Source organism: Lactuca serriola, chromosome 5 (assembly GCF_051521515.1).
Source record: "Lactuca serriola cultivar US96UC23 chromosome 5, Lser_US96UC23_V15, whole genome shotgun sequence".
Classification (NCBI taxonomy): domain Eukaryota; kingdom Viridiplantae; phylum Streptophyta; class Magnoliopsida; order Asterales; family Asteraceae; genus Lactuca; species Lactuca serriola.
Genome location: NC_136412.1, coordinates 321,727,758 through 321,754,043, shown reverse-complemented (window position 1 = coordinate 321,754,043; position 26,286 = coordinate 321,727,758). Strand labels below are relative to the sequence as shown.

Genomic DNA, 26,286 nt, shown 5'->3' with positions numbered 1-26,286 from the left:
ATGATAAAACACAAAACATTTCCATAAAGATTTAAGAACAAGTTCATAGATTCTTCAACATTCAACAAAAGTTCAAAGGATTCAACAAAAAGTCAACCAAGATTAGCTTAGCCAAGCATGGGTAAACTCAAAGAAGCAAAATTAGTTAAGATTGTACCAAACATTTGACAAGAATCCAGAGATGAAAAGAAGATATTCTTGAAGTGTTCTTGGCCTTCAAAAGTACTCCAAACTCTAGAGAGAAAGTGTCAAACTCGGACCTCCAAGATAAGGCTGAAGAGGCACACCAACCTACCCAATATAGAGCTCTAAGTAAAATCTCGAAATTGCCCTTGTCATGAATCCACGCGGGTCGCGGGGTATCTTACGCGGGCCGCGTGACTGCGACAGAATTTTTGGGCTTCTTCAAGTCTTGGGCCCCCGCAGCTAATCCATTGGCCCACTTCGAATCCAATTAGCTTCTAGCCCATTTTTCTTCAATATTTCTTCACTTAGAGCCCAATTTGTCTCTCCACATCACTCAAAACTTCCGCAAACTCCTAAACATGAATCTTGCACACTCAAGAATTCTCCCGTGCCCCTTTCAAATTTAAAGTTCAACACTTCCGCGCCTTCAAGCAATCGACAAGCCTACTCCCTGAATCACCTCCACAGCTATCAAGCACGAAATCCCCACTGTTCTTCAAGTCTAATCACCTTCCAAAAGATCCCGCACACTCCCGCTCCTCTAGTTTCCTTAAAATCTGCAATAATGCTCAAGAAACTAGAAAGTACCCGAAATGGTCATAAAAATAACAAAAAAGGAAAATATGCATGAAAATTAATTAAAATGCGAATGGAATATGCTAAAAAAACTATAAAAAAAAGTAAATAAAATGAAGCTATCACGAGGGCAAACGTAAAGTTTTAAAATATGAAGGGGTGAAAGTGACATTTTAGAAAGTATAAAGTTGAGGGTGTAAAAACAGTATTTTATAAAGTAAAAGGGTGTAAAATCAAGAAGGAGAAAGTGACATTTTAAAAAGTTAAAAGTTGAAAGAGTAAAAGTGATAGTATTTTATAAAATATAAGGATGAAAAATGTCAATTTATAAAAAAAAATGGAAAATTAATAGAGACAAAGTATATGGTTTAACTAAAGTCGGTGTAAAACTCTATCGACTTTGATTTTTAGTATATAAAATACTAGTTGTGAGACTCATGTATTAACATAGGTTAATTTAATATATATATATATATATATATATATATATATATATATATATATATATATATATATATATATATATGTCAAAATATTTGAGAACTTTAAATTTATAAGAAAATAATAAAAATAATGAATTATTATAATTGAAATATTTTTTATCTTTTAAATTTAAATAAATAAACAAAAGAAACTAATGAACTTTAATTTGGGAATTTTGAAATTAATAGGTAAATTCATTAATGAAATTGATATCCATTTATTACTACATTTATTGCAATTATTGCATTAATATTATGTTGAATTCAATAAAATAGAAAAACTCATAAAATAACATGTGGGAAAAAAATTAAATAATCACAAAATGACATTTGGTAAATTGAATGAGAATGTGACATGTGGCAAAAAAAAAAAACTTTCATTTATTAGAGTAGATAGATATAATAACCAAAAATAAAAGCAAAAAAAAAGATAAAACTAAATGTAAAAAAAGAGGCGTAAAGGTTTGAAGAGGGTCTTCAAAATTTATATCTTCTTAATTTATTAGTTATTCTTTTAAGTTGTCTTATTTGGTTTAATTTTATCCATTACATTCATCTAATGATTAGATTGTTACATATTCAATATTATTTAGATCGTACCTGACACGTTATCACCTGTTATTGCCTACGTGGAGTAGCCTTAACGGTGTGGTAATTGGAGGAACACCCCTCCCCCCAACTCGATATATGATCTCTCATTGTAACGACAACAGCTTGCAACGCGTATGAAAATTTGATTTTGTCCCCTTTGACCATGTTAACGGTCACCTTTTCAAAAAAAAATTATTACTTATACATACATACATTCTACCTCAAACTTATTCACATAATTCTTTTCTTTCTCTATATTATTATAAAATTCAATACTTCTAGAAAAAATGGATCTTTTCGACTCGTATAACGATGATGATGCTGATGTTAATGTTGATGTTGATGATGATATATTTGTCTTTATGATGTACGAGTATTGCACAGACGTGCTACTACAACCAGATCCAACCTCTACTAACAAGACGTGTGATGTTAAACAAAAACCGCGAAGGACACCAACATCTTCTTCATGATTATTTTGCGGATAATTATGTTTAGCCAAACGATTTCATAAGAAGGTTTTGTTTGCAAAAAAAAGTGTGTTTGTATGGATAACCGATGCCTTGGAAAGCAAGTATCGTTTCATTCAAGTTTTGTAATTTATAAATGTAGCTTTTAGATAAAATAAATACATTTTTTACCTACTAAATATATGTTTAAGTATGAGCTTTTCCAAATGAGATACAGTGCTAGAGGTAAGTTAGGATTCACAAGTTTCAGAAATGTGTTGCGACAATTAAGATGATGGCTATGGGGGAGTCACCTGATTCTTTTGACGATTATATGAGAATGTCTAAGAGAATTGCAAGAGGTGTTGTCGAAACCTTCGATGAAGTTATTAGTGGAAACCTTCGTTGAATGATATGCAACAACTATATGTAACACATGAAGAAAGATATGGTTTTTTGGGTATGCTTGGAAGCATTGATTGCACACATTGGAAATGTACAAATTGTCTCGCGGCGTGGAAATGTCAGTATGCAAGTGGTCATCATGGAGCACCTTCGTTGGTATTAGAGGTTGTTGCTTCCCACTACTTATAGATTTGACATATTTTTTTCGGGTTTGCGGATTCCAAAAACGACGTCAACATTCTTGATCAATCACCAATATTCGACGATATGTTTTCAGAAAAGGCACCAGAGCCTCCTTTCATAGTGAATGGAAATGAATATAAGTTTGGGGTATTACCTTACAGATAGAATATATCCCGTATATTCCATATTTATGAAGGAATTTCGACACCTAGTAGAACCAAGAGACAAATTTTTCAAGAGGTGACAAGAAGAAGCACATAAGGATATAGAACCAAGAGACAAATTTTTCAAGAGGTGACAAGAGGTGACAGATAGTTGAACATGTGACATGACCATATCAGTTAGGAACTCTACAGGATATTATGTATGCATATATCATAGTGCATAAATGGTGATTGAATATAAAAGACAAAATATTGCAGAGTATATGCCTACAGAACTCAGACACGTGAAAATTCAACCAGAAACATCGAAATATTTACATAGAGTCGTTGCTATTCAAGACACATGAAAACCCATACAACTTTGAGAAGACTTGGTGGATTATTTGTACGATGGTAACGAAGATGAAGAATAGTGAATTTAAGGAAAAAAATGTTTTTTTTCGTCTTGTAATGTTTTTTTAGTTTTTAAATGTTATGTTTAATTAAAAATAGGTTGTATTTAAATAACATATTTTATTAAATTACATTTTTTTATAATTATTAAAAAATAAAAAAATAAAAAATAAAAAAATGATGACATGAAAATTAGTGAGTGTTATAACATGTTGAAAGGTAGTCATGGAACTCGATACTAAAATTATTACGTGTTTATTTTTATGTATGTGTTGGTATAAATTCAAGGTGGTCAACGTTTCGAAGTAAATTTGAAACTTTTCTTCGTTAATTTTTTTTTTTTTTTAAACTTGTTTGGTTTTTTATTGTATATGTCGATATAAGTTCGAGTTTATTTATGTTTCGATGCATTTTTTTATGTTTTCGTGCATATTTTTAAGCATTTTGTTTGGCTTGATTTTGTTCCTGACTTTTGTGCTTTAGTAACTTTTGTGCTTTAGTAACTTCAGTCCTCCTAATATGCATTTGGTTCATAACTTTTGTGGTTTGACAACTTAAGTCTTCCTAAGTTTCTATTGCTACTGAAAAAGTTCATCTTCTAAAATCCATTATTGTTGTCGTAAAATGCAACACGTAAAATCTTAGTTTGTAATAAATACATAATGGAAAAACACAAAAAAGATACATAGAAGTTTAATCAATAAAGATATTGAAAAGTTTGACTACTAAATTAGTAATAATTCTTTGTTGTTTTTTCTCTATATAATAACATATTAATTTATTTTGTAGTTGTTTAATTTTCTTTAAAAAAAGAAAATCACTAATGAACATTATACAAAAAGCTGAATTGTTTTTGATTAATCATTTGTGTACTATGTGACTTGAGATTTTTTGTTTATGTAGTCGGTAGACTTAATAAAACAAATGATTTTTTTAATTTTTTTAAACTGCAAACATTTAATCCATATCTTCTTCTACATATGTGGATTATAGATTGTAATATTTATCTCTTAAAAAACAAACATCTAAGTTAATTACATTATGTTGACTGCTTCCACTTTCTTCCTCATGTAATTTTAGTGATTCATTCATAAAAAACCATCATCATCTTCAGAATTTGAGTCGCGTCCATATTAGGAACTTTAAGTTCATGTTCAACTTAGTAAGATTCAACATTTTCACCACATGTCTTTATAAGTTCCACTTCAAGATCTTCACTTGAAATGGATTAGGAACCGAAACTTCAGGTTCCACTCCAAGTTCAACTTGAATTGGAGTGTCAACTTTCTTTTTTTTAGGCCTTGAAGTTGATATGCAAAATATGTTCAGAAAGTACATGGATTAAAATTTTGTTTTGGATGTAAACTATTTAGAGTGTTTTTTTTTAACTATAATGTGAACTTTTTTGTGGACCTTTAAGTTATAACGTTCCAAATTTTCAACCATTTTTTTGAAATATAATTTAATCAACCAAAACTCGTTTTCTTAAAAAGAAAAATAATCATCAAGTAAGTTCAAACATCATAAAAAAATCATAGAGTTAAGTGGAAGTCTCAAAAATAAAATACAGATGTGAGTATAGTGACATTGCTCCCTTTCCCTTCTTACGAGAACAACCTAAAAAACATTTTATAAACAACAAGTAAGCATGCAGCTTAGTAAATTCCAAATACACCACATATTCCATCACACATACTTCATCGTAAAGCCCCCACCATATCGAACATGTAGGCTCGTGGTCCAATATCGTTATGCCATTATCCCATTAGGCATGTAAGCTCTCGCCGTCATCTTATTGAACTTGTATACTTTCGTCATCATCCTGTCGGACCAATAGGCTTTCGTTATCATCCTATCGGACTTGTAGGCTCATCGCCAATATCGTTCTGCCATTATCCATACAAAGGCATGATCTTATCATATGATCGTTCGACCATCATAACAAAAGACAACTCTAGTCTAATCGGTCAAACAGACCCTAATTTCACATCCGTACCATAACATTACACATGCATCCTACCACACAAATGACATATAATCTCACACACAGTATAGTGAGAAAACTCACCAGAAGCTAAAAACACAAATCCCACACGCAAGTCTCTACAAGTGAATCAACTAGTACAAATCACCTAAATTCATCATTAGAAGCATCAGAGTAACCATTACCAAACATGGATCAAACCTCAGTTCAAAACTCCATGTCCATTAAAGCACCAAAAGTCAAATTGGTCAAACGGTCAACGCGCCCCGACCAGCCTCAGGTAGCGTTGCGACCACAACAGTCCAAAATAGTCGCAATCCAAGCTGCGCTACACATGTGACCAAGGGGTGGTCGCATCACGCTTCTTGGGCGATTCAACCACTTTACCAAGTGCTTAATCCGTTAAGTTAAGGGATATAACTTTTCAAACACCATCTTGAGAGGTGTCTAATGGATAAAAATCAAAACTTTACTAACATGCACATCCCAAACATGCTAAGCACTAACCTAAGATCCAAAAACAAGCCAAAGAGGCGAGGGCTTTCTTGAAATGATCAAAGAGAGCTTATGCATGCACTATTTTTAACTTAAACATTCTATATAGTAACCTAATAACTAAAACAAGCCAAAGATGTTAGGGATTTCTTGTAAGGATCAAACGGAGCTTATACATACATACTTTTTACCTAAACGAGTCCAGAAGAATAATCCAAACAACTCGCAACCTAGAGTTTTCCAAAATCCATTAAATAACATAGAAAAAGGGACCAAATATGATCAAAATGACTAAGAACACTAGATCTATAAGTATAAACCATAAAGGTGTAAACTTTATCACTTACATAGGAAGATGAGCTGATAAGAAGGCTTAAACTCTCTCGATCTCTCATTGTTTGCACCAAAACACTTGCTTATTCTTCAAGCTTTCACTCTAATGGCACCAAGACTATTGAGGCCATGGAAAGTGGCTGTGGTTTTGTTGCTTGAAGGGTTTCTGGAGGTTTGCAGCCGACGTGAGAGAAAATTCTAGACGTTTGTGCCTTTAAATAGTGTTCAAACCTTGAGATCTAGGGTTTTTGGGATGTTGACGGCAATGCGTCACAAGGGACATAAGGTAGCATCGAGACCCATGTGTTTCCCACGCACTGTGATCAACACATAGATGTGTTACGAAATCACTTTCGCCTAAAACCATATTTCTTATTTTCATAAAATTAATAAATAAACCTACATGGAAAGTAGGTGTTAAAGAAGTACCTGGTATGAACAATATGTTCATTAAGTAAATGTATTGTTTGGTTGAAAAATACATTAGAATGCAAAACTATTTTATATACCCGTTTGATATGTTGGTTTTTGTGGACATGTGAACTCGAAAAATTACAACCTGGCGATATAACTCATGACTCGAAAAATCCATGCATAAAGTCGAACACATCCTGCTTAAAAGGTCCCAAATTTTATTCAAAAATCAAAAAGTAAACCCATCTGGACCGGGTGCTTTATCGCTACCACAAGACCAAACTGCATCACGGACCTCCTATTCAGAAAAGTTAAAATGAAGATCATTAACTTGATCATCTAAGAGCTTTCGAAACCGAGAACTAGGGGTACCAAGATTCACGCCATGAAAATGTTGAAATTTTGAGTGAAAGAAATCATGTAACTCTTTTTTCACAAGCGTAGGATCAATAACCCAAACACCATCAACCAGAATCCCCCTTATCGCCATTTGTTTCCACCTTCTATTCAACATTCAGTGGAAGAACTTGGAATTTTCATCACCTTCAACGCTCCATTTAACTTTAGACTTTTGCTTACAGTCTAAAAATCCAGTCTTGTCAATTTCTATCACCTTCTATAAGGTATTTAATCTCTCATTCATGAGATCATCTGTGGCAACCCCCTCATCAACCAATTTGTCAATCTCACAAAGATGGTTTATGAAATTTTTACGTTGTTCACTTTTTACAACACGCATATCGGCTTGCCACAGTTTGATCCTATTTTTAACGAACTTGAGTTTACTTTTTAAATTCAAGCACATGTTAATCCGAGAGTCTGTAATAAACTCATTAACGACAGTTTGAAACAACCTCTGAAAAACCATCCATATCCAACCACGAATTAAACATCTTGAAGGAAGGACCATAATCAATAGGATCTTCTTTCAAAATCAAAAGACAGTGATCCGACCATCTTCTCTCAAGAGCAAAGCAACACAAATTTGGAACGTCATCAAGAAGACCCTCTGAAATAAGAAACCGATCCAGACGACTTAGTTTACACCCAAACCTATCCATACGAGTAAACTTTCGACCGTCCATGGGAATATCCACCAAAGCCGCTTCAAAAATGAAATTATTAAAATCTGACGCTGGAGAGCTAGAAAAACCCGATCCAAGCCTCTCCGAAGCAGACCATACCACATTAAAGTCGCCAATCACAATGAAAGACCCCTTATTATTTGCCATAATCAAAATCAAATAAGCCCACAGATCTTGTTTTTTTCTAGCATCATGCGAAGCATAAACATTAATAAGAGTACATTTTAAATTCCTTATAACCCAAGTCCCTTCCATAATAACGACATTTTCGGTACATAGGACTGGATCCTTTTGAAAACTGGCGGGTCCTAAATGGAAAGTAAACCACCTGAACTCCCTCTAGCAGTACTACAAGCAAAATCAAACATGGAATTACCCCACATAGAGCGAATTCTAAAAAGATCTACACGAGTCATCCGAGTTTCTTGTAACCCCAAAAAATTCACTGTGTTCTTGTTACAAATTTCTTTCACCCATCCACGCTTTTTAAGCGTTTTAATCCCACAAATATTAAGGGATAAAAATTCATAAAGACTGAATCACTCCCATACTGATTAATCTTTTTTTTCAAATCAGCCTTTGCGTTTTCCACATCATACCCCAACAATTTTCCCAGCTCAATAAACCGGCTTACTTCATCACAGGAACTAACTCCAACTATCAGAATCATTTTTTCCAAATTTTCACCGACCCTGTGCTCCGTGGATGCTTAAATTCATTACCTAAATATTGAAAGGAACCCCGACAATCCATACTTTTTTGTTCCTGAAATCTCTGCCCACCAAAAACCGGAGGTTTTGAACCACCTGTTTCACTCCTTTCCTCGTTGCTCTCGGTATGCTCTTTAGCCCATGGATTCATTTTTTCATTTGCATTATCAATAATCGGTTCAAATTGAATAGATTCTTCACAGTCTTGACAATTATTAACACCCCCTGTATTACTTTTATTAATAGGATAATTCTCTTGTTCGTTTAACTCTTTTTCATTAAAAAACCAACATTTTCACCTGATAAAAATTGCTCTTTTTCACAATTTTCGTTTACATTCTCATATATACTCCTTTCTTCATCTTAATTATCATAATCTGTTTCACCATCAAAGTGATCTCCATAACCTTCTTCCAAAGGATCATTCAACTTGTTCTCATCTTCATAAAGACTTCCATCATCCGCAACATCAGGTTCCTAAGGAGCAATCTCTTTTACATGGACCTGGTACTCCCTTCCTTCAATCACCACAAGAATATCTTCTTGAATGTTTGTCATTACACCAGTCTTAATACAAACTTTACCGGTCGACATGCAATTTGTCTCATCATCATCTGAAAATAGCACTGAACCCCAAACAGAAGCACCTTTTTTTAAATACACATGGATTCCACGCACACATAGGAAGACCAATTACCTCCAACCACACAGCCTTATACGAGATCACAAAATCTTTTTCAATGGGATGAATATTGCAAAAGATATTAGATGTACCCGCGTTCATAGAGAAATTTCTGCAAGCTTTACTCGATTCAAACAATACCCACACCCACAATCCACCACCATACCAGATTCTCACATTAGGAAAACCCTCCTAACTACACAGATTAACCATGTTTGGAATAAAAGATGCTTCTCTTACCTCACAAAGCATTGTAGATTTAGCATTTGTCATGTTAGTGATTTCTCTGCCTTCGATCATCACTTTGTGTAACTAAGGATTCGGTATGTTTTCACTTGTCCCTTCACCCATAACAGCCTTGGCATAAGATTTCTTCTTCTGGTCTTCTTTACCTTTTACATCATTCACTTTCATCCTGTGAGGTTGCTGACTTTTAGTGTTCTGAATGGATACTTCATCATTTCTCTTGAATCTATCAAGGGATGCAAACACATGATAACTACCAAACCAAATCTCACACAATCTTCTTTCCCATTCTTGAGAATTTCTGACTTTGATAAATCAAACAAAATCAAATCGACGACCCATCCTAGATCTTTTCTGAGTAATATAAGTATCAACTACATTGCCCAAACTTTCACACCTCTTCTAAAGATCCCTTGGTTGAAGATCACTTGGAATATTCATAACATAGAATGAAACCGAAATTCTGTTAACATCATCGAACTTCGAATCATTCCTTCCACTCCGATGTTGACCAGGGTCCTTCACCGATTCAGAACCAAATTTCCCACATCCATCTTTTCTCCTAGCAACATGCCTCCAATGAAACTCTCCTTCCCTCAACATACCTTGAATCAATATGATGTTTAGATTAATAAAGTTTCCAACATTATCCATAACAAGGTCACAAACTTTCAAGATCTAAACTTTATGTCATAAAATGACCAAAAAGTGGCAAATATGAAAAATATATAGATCTATGAAATCCATGAGCAAGTTAGAAGTTTTTTACTCATAATGGTCCATGAATGATGTAATCTTGTTGGATCTATACTTGAACTCTTCTTTTATACTCTTTGCCACCACTTTGCTCTTCAAGATTCAACCTTACAATGGAGAAATAAGCTCATAAATGATGCTAAGGCTAAAAAACAAGAGAGAGGAGGCTAGGGTTTCTTAAGGAATGATATAAGGTGATGGAGGCTGGTAATGAGAGGGTTTCCCATAAGTTAGAGCCCTTAAATAGGGCTAAAAACTGAAGATCTAGGGTTTTGATCTACCCAGATTACGCCCAACGTAACTTAAATTACGCCCATCGTAATTCATTAAAACCCATTATGCGTAGCGTAACTTAAATTATGCCCATCGTAATTCATTAAACCCAGTTACACCCAACATAAATTTTAGGTACGCCAAGTGTATCCCAAAAGTTCCCGATTACTACTTCAACTTCAAACATTCATAACTTCTTCGTTTCAACTCCGTTTTTGGCATTTTTTATATGCACGAAAAGGTATTGAAGAGATTCAGAATCCTATCTAATTACTTTTGACTTAAAACATACCAAACTAAACTCCTTATTCCATGAAAGAAGTCTGAAACATCACTTTTACCATTTTACCCCTTTGACTTCATAACACAACCAAGGGCTTAGATCACATAGTCAATATTATCAAAATCTAATAGGGTCTAAACCTTATTCCTTGAAGCCTAAGGATTTTACTTGATCAATTTATTGTTCATAATATCAAAATAAGAAATGTCTCGAAACAGGATGTTACATATCATATTCCATATAGAAGTATATATACTCATAAAACAAACTTTTGGTAGTTTTTAAGATATTGAGCACACATGTGATCTTCAAAAATGTTATTTGTGTGTGTGTTTTTTCCTAAAACTAAAAAATGTTTGTCAAGGGTTATCTAAGATTGAATTTCTTGAAACTTAAACATAAGATAGAAATTTCAATATATAAAGTAAACATATACGATGCTCAAAATCTATAAACATTCATCAATTATCTAACAAAGATGTTATTTTCTACGTCTTTCTAATAGTGGTGGTTATCCATCTATCCCTTACACCATATTAGCTTTTCACTATTTATTCTCATTTAATCCCTCTCATCCCCAAATCTATAGAAATGGTCATCTTCCATATCCCTCAAATCCCTCACCGTTTGTCGTTTGGTGTAAATAAAGAAGCACAAAGTACAAGATGAAAGAAGAAGAAAATTGATATGGAAGCTCCATAAGCACATCCATGCAACTTGGCATCTTGACGATTATTACTTAAAAGCATTTTTAACAGTGTAAAACTGTTATTTTCGTCAATCTTATCATATTCCATATTATAAGTATATATACTCATAAAACAAAACTTTTTGTAGTTTTTAAGATATTGAGCACATATATAATCTTCAACAATGTTATTTGTATGGGTGTTTTTTTTCGAAAAATTAAAAAATGTTCGTTGAGGGTTGCTATGATTGAATTTCTCAAAACTTAGACATAAGATAAAATTTTCAATAAGTAAGCATATACGATGCTCAAAATCTCTAAACATTCATTGATTATCTAATAAAGATTTTATTTCTCCATCTTTCTAACAGTCAATGTTTTAAAAACCGGTTTTTGAGTTGAACCGGTATGGTGACCGGTTTCCGGTTCAACCGCCGGATGAACCGGTTTCTATATTTTTCATGTTTTTTTTTTCTATTTTCCTACACATACATACATATAAAAATTAGGAATTTGATGTTTACAAGTTCAAACATTAAAAATACACATAAACATAAGTTGTCGATGAATCCAAATACATTAAAATAACACATAACCATAAGTTTTAGTGTTTTACATCAATCCATATACGTCAAAAAGAAAATAAAGTATAATACCGAAACGAAATATAGTTTTTGATGAATACAAACAAATCAAAAGAATTTATAACATTTACCATATGTTTTATAACATTTACCATATGCTTTTATTAAAAGAAAACTAAATAGATTTGAAAAAAATCACCAAAGTTTATAATGTAAATGATTCTTTTTCATGTGTTTTTTTTCGGTTTAACCGGTTGAACCGGTTTATTTTGACCGGTTCAACCGGTTTTTTTTCTAAAAACCGGCCGGTTCAATCCGGTTCAGAAATTAATGTAAAACCGGTGATAATTGAACCGCTCTATCTCCCAGTTCCCGGTCCAACCGGTTCGACCGGCCAATTCAAACCGGTTTTTAAAACATTGCTAAGAGTGGTGGTTATCCATCCATCCCTTTAGCTTTTCACTATTTATTCCCATTTAATCTCTCTCATTCCCAAATCTATAGAAATTGTCATCTTTCCTGTCCCTGAGTTCCCTCACCGTTTTTTGTTTGGTGCAAATAAAGAAGCACAAAGTACAAGATGAAAGAAGAAAAAAATTAATATGGAAGCTCCATAAGCACATTCACGCAACTTGATTGTTTGACGATTATTACTCAAAATCATTTTAACTATTAAAACTGCTATTTTCGTCAATCTTATCATATTCCAGATTATATAAGTATATATACTCATAAAACAAAACTTTTGGTAGTTTTTTAGATATTGAGCACACATATAAACTTCAGTAATGTTATTTGTGTGTGTGTGTTTTTTCCTATAACTAAAAAATGTTCGTTGAGGGTTATCTAAGATTGCATTTCTCAAAACTTAGACATAAGATAGAAATTTCAATATGTAAAGTAAACATATACGGTGCTCAAAACCTATAAACATTCATCGATTATCTGACAAATAGGTAATTTTCTCCCTCTTTTAATGATGGTGGGTATCCATCCATCCCTTACACCATATTAGCTTTTCCCTCTTTATTCCCATTTAATCCCTCTCATCTCCAAATCTATAGAAACGGTCATCTTTCTTGTCCCTCAGATCCCTTACCGTTTGCCATTTGGTACAAATAAAGAAGCATAAAGTACAAGAAGCTCCATAAATGCCACTTTCCTTGTAATAGGGAATTAATTACATCATTATCTTGAAAGGAAATGTTTTCCCCTATTTGATGGAAAAAAATTCATTTAGAATTCCAATTCCATCATACAAAATTGATCCAAACAGTAGAATGCGGTGGAATTGGATTTCTTTTCCCTGAATTTCATTCTATTTCAGCGAGCTAACCGCATCCTAAGATATCAAAATTAAAATAAACCTAATTAATAGAAGTATGCATACTTTCCCCTTTTAACTTATCGACCTCGTGGACTAAATCCAGAGTCCTTAACAATTGACTCTTTAGCCTTTTATTCCTTGGAATTTTACACTTTAGCCCCCCTTTTTCCATCTCTTCCATAACTTAAGTTGTGTACTATTAAATAACTTAACTTAAGTTAATAAAATTGAATCAATAACAATTATAAAGTTAAGATTTATCCTTTAGTTTGTATATTTTAACATATTTTGATTTTCTGTGTAAACGTATATATTGGACTTGATAAAGCTTGTTACCTATAACATAACATCAATTTAGAATTTTTATATAAAAAGACTGACAAACGGACAACAAGTTGCGTCACTAACCATTTTTAGATGACAAAACTAATTATATTAACGATTGCATCCATAAATCTTGAGATCATAATATTATTACTATGCATAACTTGTTAGATTATTTTGACGAGCTCCACAACATCTGGAGCAAAGAAGCAAAAAAAAAAAAAAAAAAAAAAATCAAACGCGAATGGTATAAAAACATTTTGATTTTCCATTTACATTTTCTTATGTTTTGACACTTTCATGAGACACTTTTTAAAGCAGTTTGACTCACAATGAAATCCCTGCTCCCCAAGCTCACGAGAAAGGAAACCATTTTAGATTCATACATATATGTTTCCCTCTTACCCATCCAAAAATAAAAACGTCAAGTGGTCCAAGTGTTGAACTTTATTCCAACGGGTCAGTCAAAAAGTTCTAAAGTGTCTCTTTCTTTATAGAAACACTGGCGCGCCGTCAATAAGAACATCCTAACTATATTGTGTCGGTACTTGAATCCAAGGAGCTCCTTACAATGTATTATATGTTCCCCAAATGCGTCCAAATATGCATTGTGACAAAGTGCACATATCTCATCAATCTACAATAATAAAATCATGAGACGATATTAAGGATATAATAATACTCCACTAGTGACACATTATTAGTAATGGAAACATTGGTAGTGTTACACAAACGTTTGATTCTAATAAATCATAACACCCCTTTCACGATGCCTATTCCTCTTTAACAAATTCTTGGCAGTTCCCAAATATAGTCCATCAATACCTTCAGAGTTTGTCAAACACAATTAGTGTAGGTGTGACATGACTAGTTTGGATATACATGGATCATGCCAACGGTATTTTCAGTCAAATACAAACCTCTTAAAAATACACACCACATGAATGTTAATAATTGAATCTTGCATTATTAAACGTTAAATCATACGGAGTATTACATAAAAAGGTTGGTGAACAGTTTAGGATGATTTTTTCCTCTTTTCTTGTCATTGTTTTTTGTCATCTTCGTCGCTTTTTTAAGCTAGAAAAAAAATCATGTTTATAGTTTTAGTATTCGTAAATTATTCAGCATCTTGTCTGTTTGACATCTTTGTTTCATTCATTTTTTTGAAATTAAAATGGCAGCTGTAAAGCAAATCATGTCTCCCAAATATCATTTTTGTTTAAATTTTGTGGCACAATATCAACAACATGATTTTTGTTATTTCGGTTTTGTTAACATGTTATTGTCGGTGCATTACTTTGTTTAATGGGCTTTTTCAGGATCGAATGGATGCATGGTATCTTATTTGTATTTCCTTTAATGAAATAACAAAAAGTTTCCTGTAGAAGTAATGATAAAAATTACAACACATAAAACATTCATATCTGCATATACATATTTATGTATGAACATATGTATGTTATGAACATATATGTATTCTTACTCAAATAACTTGGTTTCGTAGACACCTAAACTATTAAGTGTGTGATGATCTAAAGTTTTTGTACTAAGTATTTAATAATTTAAAGTATCAGAAGCAATTAAAGCTCGTACATAGGCATTCAAGTATCAGAAGAATAGAAAGTATAAAAATCCATGTTAATATACACAAGTAAAATAACTGGTTTTTCTGTTAATATTACCGAAAATTTATAATTTTCAAAAATCTGGTCATTTACTAGATAAATTATCGAAGTTGAGGGACTAAAATACAAATCAAAGTCAAGTTGAAGCACAACTTACAAGTAAAGAAAGAAATCAAAAAAGACCGCAGCGATCACGTTCACGTGTAGATTCCAAACCAGTAGCAGCTTCAGTTCAAGAACACGGAACACCCACTAGTATGTGCTTTTTCGAGATTGATCCTGCACAAATTAAGATAAGTTCGCTACTGAATTCGAGTTTGATTTGCAGTTCGAGTCCCAAACTGACAACGAATTTAGTGAGTGTAGGAATGCGGGATTGATTCGATGTTGGTCCAACAAGATAGTTCAGTCCCCAAATCCAAACCCCAGAACCCTAAATCATCATTGTTTCCAAGGACTCTTCGAAATCGATTTTCCCCATCTAAATCACTCGATTTCTCCACCTGGTTTTCTGAAAACCTCTACAAAATCATCACAATTGCCTTCCTGATCGCCTCCGTCGCAGCCGTCTTCTTCCTTCGTAACATCAGCGACTCTGCCACCTTCTTCTGCTTCCAACAAGAAGTCAAACAAATCGAAACCATCATCCACTTCCCAAAAATCAATTACGATTCCATCCTACCCATCACAGATAAGACAACCCCTTATTCGAAATTCAGATCAGACCAATGGATCATCGTTTCGGTATCAGATTATCCATCAGATTCGCTTAAGAAACTCCTAAAGATCAAAGGGTGGCAAGTTCTTGCTGTCGGAAACTCAAAAACTCCTAACGATTGGAGTCTCAAAGGTACCATCTTCTTATCCCTCGACGATCAAGCAAAATTAGGGTTTCGCGTTGTTGATTACTTGCCTTACGATTCATACGTTAGAAAAACTGTGGGGTATTTGTTTGCTATCCAACATGGTGCCAAGAAAATCTTCGACTTCGATGATAGAGGAGAACTGATTGATGATAACATCAACAAACATTTCGATATTGAATTAGGTCAAAACGCTAAAAAACAGATCATATTACAATATAACCACGATAACCCAAATCGAACTGTTGTAAACCCTTACATCCATTTTGGCCAAAGATCCGTTTGGCCAAGAGGATTACCATTAGAGAATGTAGGTCAAATTGAACACGAAGAACACTACAACAAAGTCCTCAGCGGGAGTCAATTCATCCAACAAGGGATTTCCAACGGTTTACCCGACATCGATTCAGTCTTCTACTTCACACGAAAACAAAATCAAGAACCATTCGATATCAAATTCGATGAACACGCACCAAAAGTTGCATTTCCTCAAGGAACAATGGTACCCGTGAATTCTTTCAACACAATCTTTCATTACTCTGCATTCTGGGGCTTAATGCTTCCTGTTTCAGTTAGTTCCATGGCTTCCGATGTGCTACGTGGCTATTGGGCACAACGCCTTTTGTGGGAAATTGGTGGTTATGTGGTTGTTTATCCTCCTACTGTTCATAGATCCGATAAATTCGAATCATACCCATTTGCAGAAGAGAAAGATCTTCATGTAAACGTGGGTGATCTGATCAAGTTCTTGATTTCTTGGAGATCAAACAAGACCGGTTTGTTTGAAAAGATTCTTGAATTGAGTTACGCGATGGGTAAAGAACGGTTTTGGAGTGAAAAAGATGTGAAATTTACAGTTGCATGGATTCAAGATTTGGTTTCTGTGGGTTATTTGCAGCCTCGTTTAATGGGACTTGAGTTGGATAAGTTGAAAAGAGGAGGTGTTGTTAATTATGGAGATAGGAAGGATTTTGTGCCTCAAAAGTTACCGAGTGTTTATCTTGGAGTTGAGGAAACGAGTACAGTAAATTATGAGATTGGGAATTTGGTGAGATGGAGAAAGAATTTTGGGAATGTTGTTCTTATAATGTTTTGTAATGGAGATGTTGAAAGGACAGCTTTGGAATGGAGATTGCTATATGGAAGGGTATTTAAGTCTGTAATTATTTTGGCAAATAAGAAGAATCGTGAGCTTGTTGTTGAAGAAGGTCACTTGGATCATTTATACAAGTAAGTTCCTACTTCTGTCCTTTTTCCCATCAAGATAAATGATTTTTAAAAAATAACAAAGGGCAAATTAGTAAAAAGTTGGGACTTTTGAGAATGTTTAATCCTGTTTGGCTAGTATAGTGTATAAATTTTGAAAGATTGAGCTCATACTGTCTTGCATTTTAAATAGTGATACGGTAAACTGATTTCACCAAGGCAAGGGTATTTTAGACATTTGGGCAGTAGTCAAATTAGTTTGTTTTTGTGTGTGGCAGGCAACTTCCAAGATTGTTTGATAGATTTGAGAGTGCAGAAGGGTTTTTGTTTGTACAGGATGATACGATTCTTAATTACTGGAACTTGGTCCAAGCAGACAAGAATAAGCTCTGGATAACAGACAAGGTACTGAGAATTACTATGTTCGACTTTATTTTATAATAGTGTTTGACTATTAGTCAGATGTCTATAGTACCCTTTAGTAGCTACAAGATAAGAGAATCTTGTAGATTAAATGACATTGGATCTTTGCTCAAGAAAAGAAAATGATTGACCGATTTACCCCTGGTGTACATTTGAGAAAGAAATTGATTTGACAGATTATTTACCTGATTTCCGATTGAAACGAAAGTGATTTGACTTATATATATACCCCTTTGCTTAAGGAAAAAAAGTGATTTGACCAATTTACCCCTCATGTCAGGTTAAAAATAGAAAGTAATATGACCGATTTAACCTTGGTGTCTGATCAAAGAAAGAAAGTGATGCGACCCATTTACCCCTTATGTTAGTTGCAAAAAGTAAGTGATTTGACCGATTTACCCTTTTGTTTGTGTAGGTATCAAGATCTTGGAGCACCGTTCCATACGATGGCAACAAGGATTTTCACGGAAAACAAGCGGAGATGGTGAAGGAAGTCGTGAGCTCAATGCCGGCTCATTTGCAGGTCAGTTACAAGGACCACACGGTCAACCACGACTCGACCCTCACCATTTGCGGTTCGGAGGTCTTCTATATCCCTCGAAGGCTCGTGGTTGACTTCATTGACCTTGTAAACCTTGTGGGTGATCGTGATATCCACCAGAAAGTCGCGATTCCGATGATGTTTATAGCAATGGATTCCCCCCGGAATTTCGATTCCGTGTTTAAGAAGATGGTATATAGGAAGAAACCACCTAAAGACATTTCCATCAGTTTTTATTCTCCGGAAGCACCTGCGGTTCACCCCATGGTGGTTTCGAATGAGGAAGACTTTATAAAGCTCATTAGAGTCATGGCGGCAGGTGATCCCATGTTACTGGACTTGGTTTGAACAAACATTGCATAGGGTGTTGTACCCTTGGCTACGATTTTTGTACCATTCTTTATGTAGATTGTAATTGTTTTCTTATAGATTCTTGATAGATGGATGTTTATTTGTGTTTTTTTTAAGTGAAGAAAGAGGTGGAGTTGGAATGCAGTAAAATCTGTTAGTTTTAGAAAAGTCCCTTACTATTGTCTAACCTTCACAGCTCATCCATTATGGGGGGAAAAACCTATATATATATATATATATATATATATGGAGTTTTTTTTTTTTTTTTTTTTTTTTAAAAACGACTTAACAAGAACATCAAAAGCTATGTATTTTTAATCTATCATTTATCCAGATTATAAGCATGTAAGAAGGAAAAATGGAGTTTCAACACGTTGCAAGCCATAGTTGAGCATAAAAGTCTATACCTAAACCACATTCCAAAATTTAAAGCCAAGCCAACCAACCCTTTTACAAAGCTTAGAGAAAACTCCAAATCCTTAGGCAACAGATTGCCATGGATTCAGTAAATATAGCTCTGGGAAAAGAAATTACATAACAAAAAGAAAGAACAAGTAATAAAGATGCTTAGGAAACCTTTTGGTTGAAAGTTAATCCACATCCATATCAAGAATGGCTTCATTCAGGATTTTCTGAAGCTCTTTCACTCTTTGTCTTGACAATGCAATACAATCCTGCACCCATTCCAAACCAAATTCCCTCAATATCATTCACTAATAGCAATGTACTTTCATTTATTATTGCATAATGTCAACGAAACAAGACAATTCTTATTGCTATATTTTATAAAAGTGCATTGCTATTTCTTGGTATTTGAAAAGTGAAGTTGTGGGTTGACCTGGAGCACAGACTCATAGGCAAGAGCCGGACCACCTGGCTTGTAAAGAGACACGAGTTGACAAGATGTGTCCAATACGATTGTGATCAATGTATCCATGATGGATTCTTCCTCAGCCGTTGGATCAGCCAAGATGTAGTTCTTGTGAAGTATGCAAGTCAATGCAAAAGGAATGCTTCTCAATTTAAGCTTTCTCTTCTCCTCATTCACTGGTTTGTTTTTTGCCTTCTCTCCATTTTCCTTGGAAACAACCACAATTCTTCCATCATCATTCAACGACACCACCGGAATTTGCACTGCAACATCACAAAAGTTTGACCTCCATCTTGACTTTTTATTTTAATACAATAGAACTAGTATTTCATTGTTTTCGGCTATCTTTTCCTTCGTTTTTTCCAATTAGGCAGTTGCTTAAGGTTATTGATTCAGTGGCACACACACTAATATATGACCATGGCTATAAAAATATACCCCAAAGTCGACTAACATGAATACAGGAAATCAGAAATGTCAAAACTCAAAACAACTTACAATGGGAGAAAGCAGCAGCTGCAGCAAGTAGGGCAGCATCAAATAGTGCACCATCAGCATCCAAACAGTATATATCCTGGAAAAGCAACATCATTTCATACAAATTTAATTTAGGAATTCATCTGAAATAGCATGAGTGTAATGATTAGTGAAATTTTTAGATGATAATTACCAGGTATGCCATCCAAGCAGCTTTGCCACTGACCAATGACAACTCTTTTAGATCAATCATCCCAGAACTGTAATAAACAAAGTATAATGACTTAATCACTATTCACTACAGTAAATAGTAAAGTAAAATTACTTTTCTGCATTTTGCCCTATTCCTAATATTTCTTTAAAGAATAGAATAACCATTAGCACCTAGTCACCTACAAGTGTCGCCTCAAAGAATTTACAAAGAAAGCAAATATGGTCTATCATTCTGAAAGATACAATTCCCATGCCTCATTGACTATGGGGTCCAAGTAAATCTCAAAAAGGGTAACATGTAACAGTTTTCAAATGTTATAAGTTCTTGAATATGAGAATAAAGATCGAAAGATTGCCTAATGATAGTGTCAGATAACTGCTTGGACACAACAGGTGCAGCTTCAGCAGGTCTGCCAGGCCTAACAATAGGAGAACAAATTGGAGGCATGTGGAAATCTATGGCTGGAACAAAAGGATACAACATCAGATACAAGAGGGATAATGTGATTAGAACAATGAAGCAAAAGAATTGCAGATATAAAGTGTGTAGTCAAACCTACACAGCCTTCATCAGGTGCTTCCTTTGAAGGTGTCATGACTTCCATTTTAATGGCAGCTAACATAGTCTGCAAGAACAACAGGAGAGAAGATAATGCATCTTCTTTGAGTTGATAATGGTGTATATAGAATATAGAATAAAGATAAAAAAAATATTAGTTAAGTGGGTGAAACAGGATGTACAGTGCAGCCTATCTTTGCTAGTGCTGATCCATCCGCAGATGCCACTGCCCCTAAATTACAAGTGGGAAGTCGAAGTATCAGTGTTGAATGTTAAAGAAGCATATAACTGTATATACAAATTGAATAAGAACATCGAAAGTTGGTAAAATTAGACTAACCTAAAGCCAATGACGTTTCTCTGGCTTTACCAAGTGACCTGGCATCGGGCCTTACGGACTCGAGCAAATGGCGCTCGTGAAATCGTAGAGGAAAAAGTCTTCTGAAAGCATCAACCTCCATCTCTGATGACAAGTCCGTCGCGCCATTCGCAGAACCCACCATTTTCCTCTCTCTTGTACAATTAAAATGCATACAAAAGAACACAATTAGCAATTTATTCACATATGATTCCAATGAAGTACATGTATTGAAAACCCTAGAACCAAGATTACAAGGAAATCAAAGGCAATCCGTCCACATTGAAGTACAAAACGAACAGATAATTTCACGTAATTAAGAAGACATGAAGAACTGATAGGTTTAAGGGATACATACAAGAAGAAAAGCTGGGAAAATCAAACCTAGAAGAAGGATCGATCAGCGAAAACAAAGGTAATGTGAAAGAGCTGAAACTGGCCTGTTTCTCCACGGTCGGACAAGGTATATTACTCCGCGGTCGAACAAGGTTTGAGAAGGGGAGAATGAACAAAAGTGTTTTGGTAGTCTGGGTGTCAGCCGATGTTCAAAATAGGGCGGGTTTGTTGGAGTGGCCCAACAAGCTTTTCGGGTCGGGTGTATTGAGGTTTGGATGTTTTATGATGGATTGATGGGTATTTTTATTTTTATAACTTATATAATATAATATAATATAAAGTTAACCGATCTTATATTTTGCAAGTTGTAAAAATCAAAATCAGCCCTAGCCCGTTGTTATTGAGTAGGATTATGTTATTAGCCAAATAAATCGAATTTGATAAAACTCAGACATATAGAAGTCAAAATTAATATAAAGTTTCATTTTATATAATACCATACTTTTCTACGTGCAACTCCGCCTACATGTAGAGATGATGAGCTCCAAACCCATCGGAACTAGACCAATTAGAATCGGTATAAGCTAAACTGGTTCGAGTATCGATTATTAATACAAGCCTAAAATGGGTTTCGGGTATGGTGGATCCGGGTAAAACGGTAAAGAGAATCAGACCCGAAAGTTTAAATTTGAAAAGCTAAAAAACTTTCAACTTTGATACTCCAACTTCAGAGACTGTAAGGGCAAACAGAATCGTGAACTGATAAGGGTAAATCGTGATATAGAATGGTATTGGGGTACCGTCGGCAAACCATATCTTAAAATAACCGGTTGAGTGGGTTACCTCATTTATTTGATTGCAATGGGTTCGTGAACCCACCATTTAATTTCTTCATTTAATGTCTCTTTCTTTGAATGCCTCATTGCCTTGACACACACACACACACAAAAAAAAAAAAAAAGGAAAAAGAATTCTAATTTATTTTGTTTTGACATAATAAAAAGTAAATGTGATTATTCAATTGGAAGAAGAATTGATTTCATGCCACTTTACCGTATTTCATGCATTGTAAGTCTTTTTTTTAATAAGTATAAATTTGTTTAAATGAGATAATACTCGCACTTCTTTTTTGTTTTAAATTAGCAAAACTATATATTTAAATAAAAAATGTTATGTTTTATTTTATATTATATTTTTTAATTTAATTAAATAAAAATAATGGCATGCCAAGTAAGTTGCGTGGGTCAGGAAAGATAAGGTTTTCATATGTTATGGGTTAAAAAAAATAGAAAATAAAGGAGATAGAAAAACTGAGGCGGCGTGAGTTGAGTGGGTTGGAGGGAAGATCTTGTGTAAATGATGAAATTATAGTCTAAATTGAAGTACAAACTATAAACTAAATGCTGAAAAAGATCTCATGTAAATCTGACTTCAAATACACGTTATAAATACAAACACTTACCTGCATAGGTTAGGAATGAGTCATTCCCTTCCAATCCACTCAACCTACTTCTACATCAGTTTTTCTCTCTCCTCTTTCTTCCAACCCTCCCAACCTACAACACATGAAAATCCTATTATTCTCAGCTCATTTAACCAACTCAATTTTTTGTTTTAAATTAAATACAAACTAATTAAAACCCTTCAAAATTAATTAACAAAAACATACAAAACCAATTCACAGATTAATTAAAAACATACTAAATTAGTTTGGTATAAGACTTAAAGCAAGAAAAACAACTACTCAATGCACAAGGATGAGAGAGAGAGAGAGAGAGGATGAGGAGGAAGCGGGTTCACAAACCCGTTGCAGCGTAATAACACTCTAACCGACTGATCCCACCTACCGACGGTATCATAGCCCAACGGTATTGCCCTAAACAGATCATTTTCCTGCACCCGACTTCGTCCACCCTTGTTTAAATCATCAATTTATCATTATCCTAAAAGCTAAAAATAGATAAGAAATAAGGATATCAAACTAAGGGTGAGCATCTTGATCGAACTGAACCAGCTCTTGAACCAGACCGGTTTGACAGAAATTAGTGGACCTTGGACCGGATCGGTTGAGGCCGGTCCAGGTCCAAGTTTTCCGATTCTTGCATCTGTTGGACTGGTATAACTTTATTTTTATTTTTGAAAATAGTTTTTATCTTGATTTTTCTATCAATTCAATTTTAATATTTTTTAATTTTGTTTTATGAATTTTAACCGGTTCTTTTTCATATAGTTTTTAAAAGGGAAAATTCATTAAAGCGTTTATTTTTTACGTACTTTAGTTTTTTATATTGTTTTTCGTGAAAAAAAATAGTTATCACCTATGAATTATTTCCTTATTTATGTTAGACAATCTTCAACCCACTTTCATTTTTTCCTCCAAAAAATAGAGTAAATAGTATTTCATCTCCAACCTATATTTTTTTATCTCATTTTTACCCCAAAAAAATATATTTCATTCTTCTAAGTTATAGAAATTGTCAAACACACCCGTCTATTAATTTGGTTTTAACAAATATATAATCTATATTTTTTTCATTACAATAATATTAAATAAATAAGATTATATTTATAATATGTAATTATAAGATTTTGTAAAATATGTTATTGTGTTTTAAAAACTTTCAAATATGTATTTAAAATTTAATATGAATTTGTTAAACAAAATACAAACTTTATATTTATAATTAATTAATATAATTTAATATATAGCACAATACTATAAGTATTAAATATTACATTTAAATAATAATTAGTAGATAAAAAAACCAAAAATATATAAATATATAAAACAATGGAGTAAAATCGACAACTCAAAGTTCATCCGCATTTTAGGGGAAATAAATAGTATAAAACCAAATATGATGTTATAATATTCATTTCCCCCAAAATGGGGGAATAAATGGAATAGGGTTGGAGAGAAATGAGGAAATAAATGGAGGAAAAAATGAAGAATATGAGTCGGTTGGAGATGCTCTTATCATGTAATTTTCTACTTTCTAGTTATTGTTGCTTAGTTGACACTATGATGTGACATGATGAGTTGATATTTTTTTATGACTTGATGTTTAAGATGACAAATATATATATATATATATATATATATATATATATATATATATATATATATATATATATATATATATATATATAATGGTTTTCTTGCTTGTAAAAATGGGAAGTATTTTTTTACTAATTATTTTGATCTAAAAGACAACAAAACTCGAAGGGACGAGACTCAGACCCACAACATCTATCTCACACAAGCACTTAACGAGTAAGAAATGATTGTTTGACCATTCATTTTTTGCTATCGGACAAACATATTGACTATGAAATATATTTTCTACCCATTTTTAGCTCGGTAACAGATTGTATGGTTTTGTTTTATACAAATTTAACAATGCTAGTATCTTTATGTAATAGTTACATCACAAAATGCCTTTTGTTGATTTTTTTCGAGACAGTGATTACAAAATCTTTTGATTTCTTTAATTAGTTGTCAAACATAAATAATTTAAACAAAATTTTGTTAGGTTGAAGTTGATGTTTCAAACAAATAGTTGCATAGAAAAAGAAAATGGTAAAATACACAATCTAATTGATCCAACCTAATGTCTCCCAAGATACATGTGTAAGGTCAATCATATAACACTAACAATATTTTAAACATATAAGGTTTAAATGGTGGATCTCATATGTGGAATTTTATACCTTAATCACTAGTTTCATATCTTTTGGAAACTGAGTGGCGCTTGACAGACTATGATGTTGTTGGCATGACATAGTCTAAACTAAAATGTCTTTCATTATACAAACTTCTTTTATTAGGGTGGACGGAGTGGGCAACAGGCTAGGGAAAATGGATGAAGGTATCGTCAGTACCTCGAAGCCTACAGTTCTGCTCATTGACCAGGTTAAAAATGGTGGTAGTGAGCAGCTTTACAAAACCGTTGAACTCTTTATCTCTCACACTTAAAAAGTTGTACTTTATGTTTACAGACTTGTATCAAAATAGGTTTTTATGTTTTTAACTAGTTTGTAAAATACTCTTGTATGTTTTTAATATTTTATGAATTAAATTTTTAAGAATTTAATAAGTTTGTATTTGTTAAAAAAAATTGTGTAGGTTTAGAATGGATGAGAAATATTAGATGGGGGATATTGTGACATGGAGGGATGAACATGAAAGGAAAGTGAAAAGTTAGGTCTCGTTTGATAGTTGCTAACTGAGAAAGTACTGGCTGAGAAAGGTCTGTCCGAGTAAGAAATCCTGACTGAGTAAGGAGAAATGTTGTTTGATTGTACATTTGACTGAGTGTGCTGACCAATAAAATATGACCATTTTACCCTTTCACAAGCAATTCAAAAGGAAACCCATTTTTTCAAAATATAAATAAACATAGAATTTTGGGGAATTAAAAGCTAAAAAACTTATTTCAATATCTTTTACAGATACTTTTAACAAATTAAATAAAATCCTCAACTATCTAAAGACGTTATGATCATCAACATTCAAACAGAAAACACAAGTAATGAACATATTGACTTTTCTCATCTGGAATAAAAATCCTCACCATGCAAAACAAATAACAAGAATTAAATTCACTTGTAGAAAATATATTCAAAACCTATTGCAGCTCTACATACATACAGTGTTTGCCATCCGAAGTGAGCAATGAATGGACCGATTTATATGACAGTGTTCAAGAATCAACTTTAAGTCAACTGGTAATTCATGAAACTTCTATTGGCCACTTTCAATTTGAAAACAAATCTATAACTAATTACAAAACTCTGATTCTATACAGGTCTATGCCGATATTGTGCTTTATTAAAAGAACATTGAT

The 26,286-nt window shown here is 33.5% G+C and overlaps 3 protein-coding genes across 4 annotated transcripts; 1 reads left to right on the top strand and 2 right to left on the bottom strand.

Moving 5' to 3' along the window:
* Positions 1-7,488: 7,488 nt before the first annotated feature.
* On the bottom strand, positions 7,489-7,887 carry LOC145050898 (uncharacterized). Its single transcript, XM_078999085.1, has one exon. The coding sequence runs from the start codon at positions 7,885-7,887 to the stop codon at positions 7,489-7,491; it is 399 nt and encodes a 132-aa protein (XP_078855211.1).
* A 7,527-nt stretch (positions 7,888-15,414) lies between these two features.
* Positions 15,415-18,775, top strand: LOC145055083 (putative glycosyltransferase STELLO1). Its single transcript, XM_079003371.1, has 3 exons — positions 15,415-17,334; positions 17,589-17,715; positions 18,149-18,775. The coding sequence occupies exons 1-3, from the start codon at positions 15,626-15,628 to the stop codon at positions 18,620-18,622; spliced, it is 2,310 nt and encodes a 769-aa protein (XP_078859497.1). The 5' UTR covers positions 15,415-15,625; the 3' UTR covers positions 18,623-18,775.
* A 237-nt stretch (positions 18,776-19,012) lies between these two features.
* On the bottom strand, positions 19,013-21,629 carry LOC145055084 (3'-5'-exoribonuclease family protein). Of its 2 annotated transcripts, none has more exons than XM_079003373.1 (9): positions 21,488-21,629; positions 21,086-21,258; positions 20,928-20,977; positions 20,743-20,812; positions 20,543-20,648; positions 20,167-20,233; positions 19,995-20,070; positions 19,464-19,759; positions 19,013-19,299 (listed from the first exon to the last, which is right to left on the bottom strand). In XM_079003373.1, the coding sequence occupies exons 2-9, from the start codon at positions 21,246-21,248 to the stop codon at positions 19,216-19,218; spliced, it is 912 nt and encodes a 303-aa protein (XP_078859499.1). In that variant the 5' UTR covers positions 21,249-21,258; positions 21,488-21,629; the 3' UTR covers positions 19,013-19,215. The 2 variants fall into 2 exon arrangements, with proteins under 2 accessions (XP_078859499.1, XP_078859498.1); XM_079003372.1 differs by having other exon boundaries at positions 21,462-21,624.
* Positions 21,630-26,286: the final 4,657 nt, after the last annotated feature.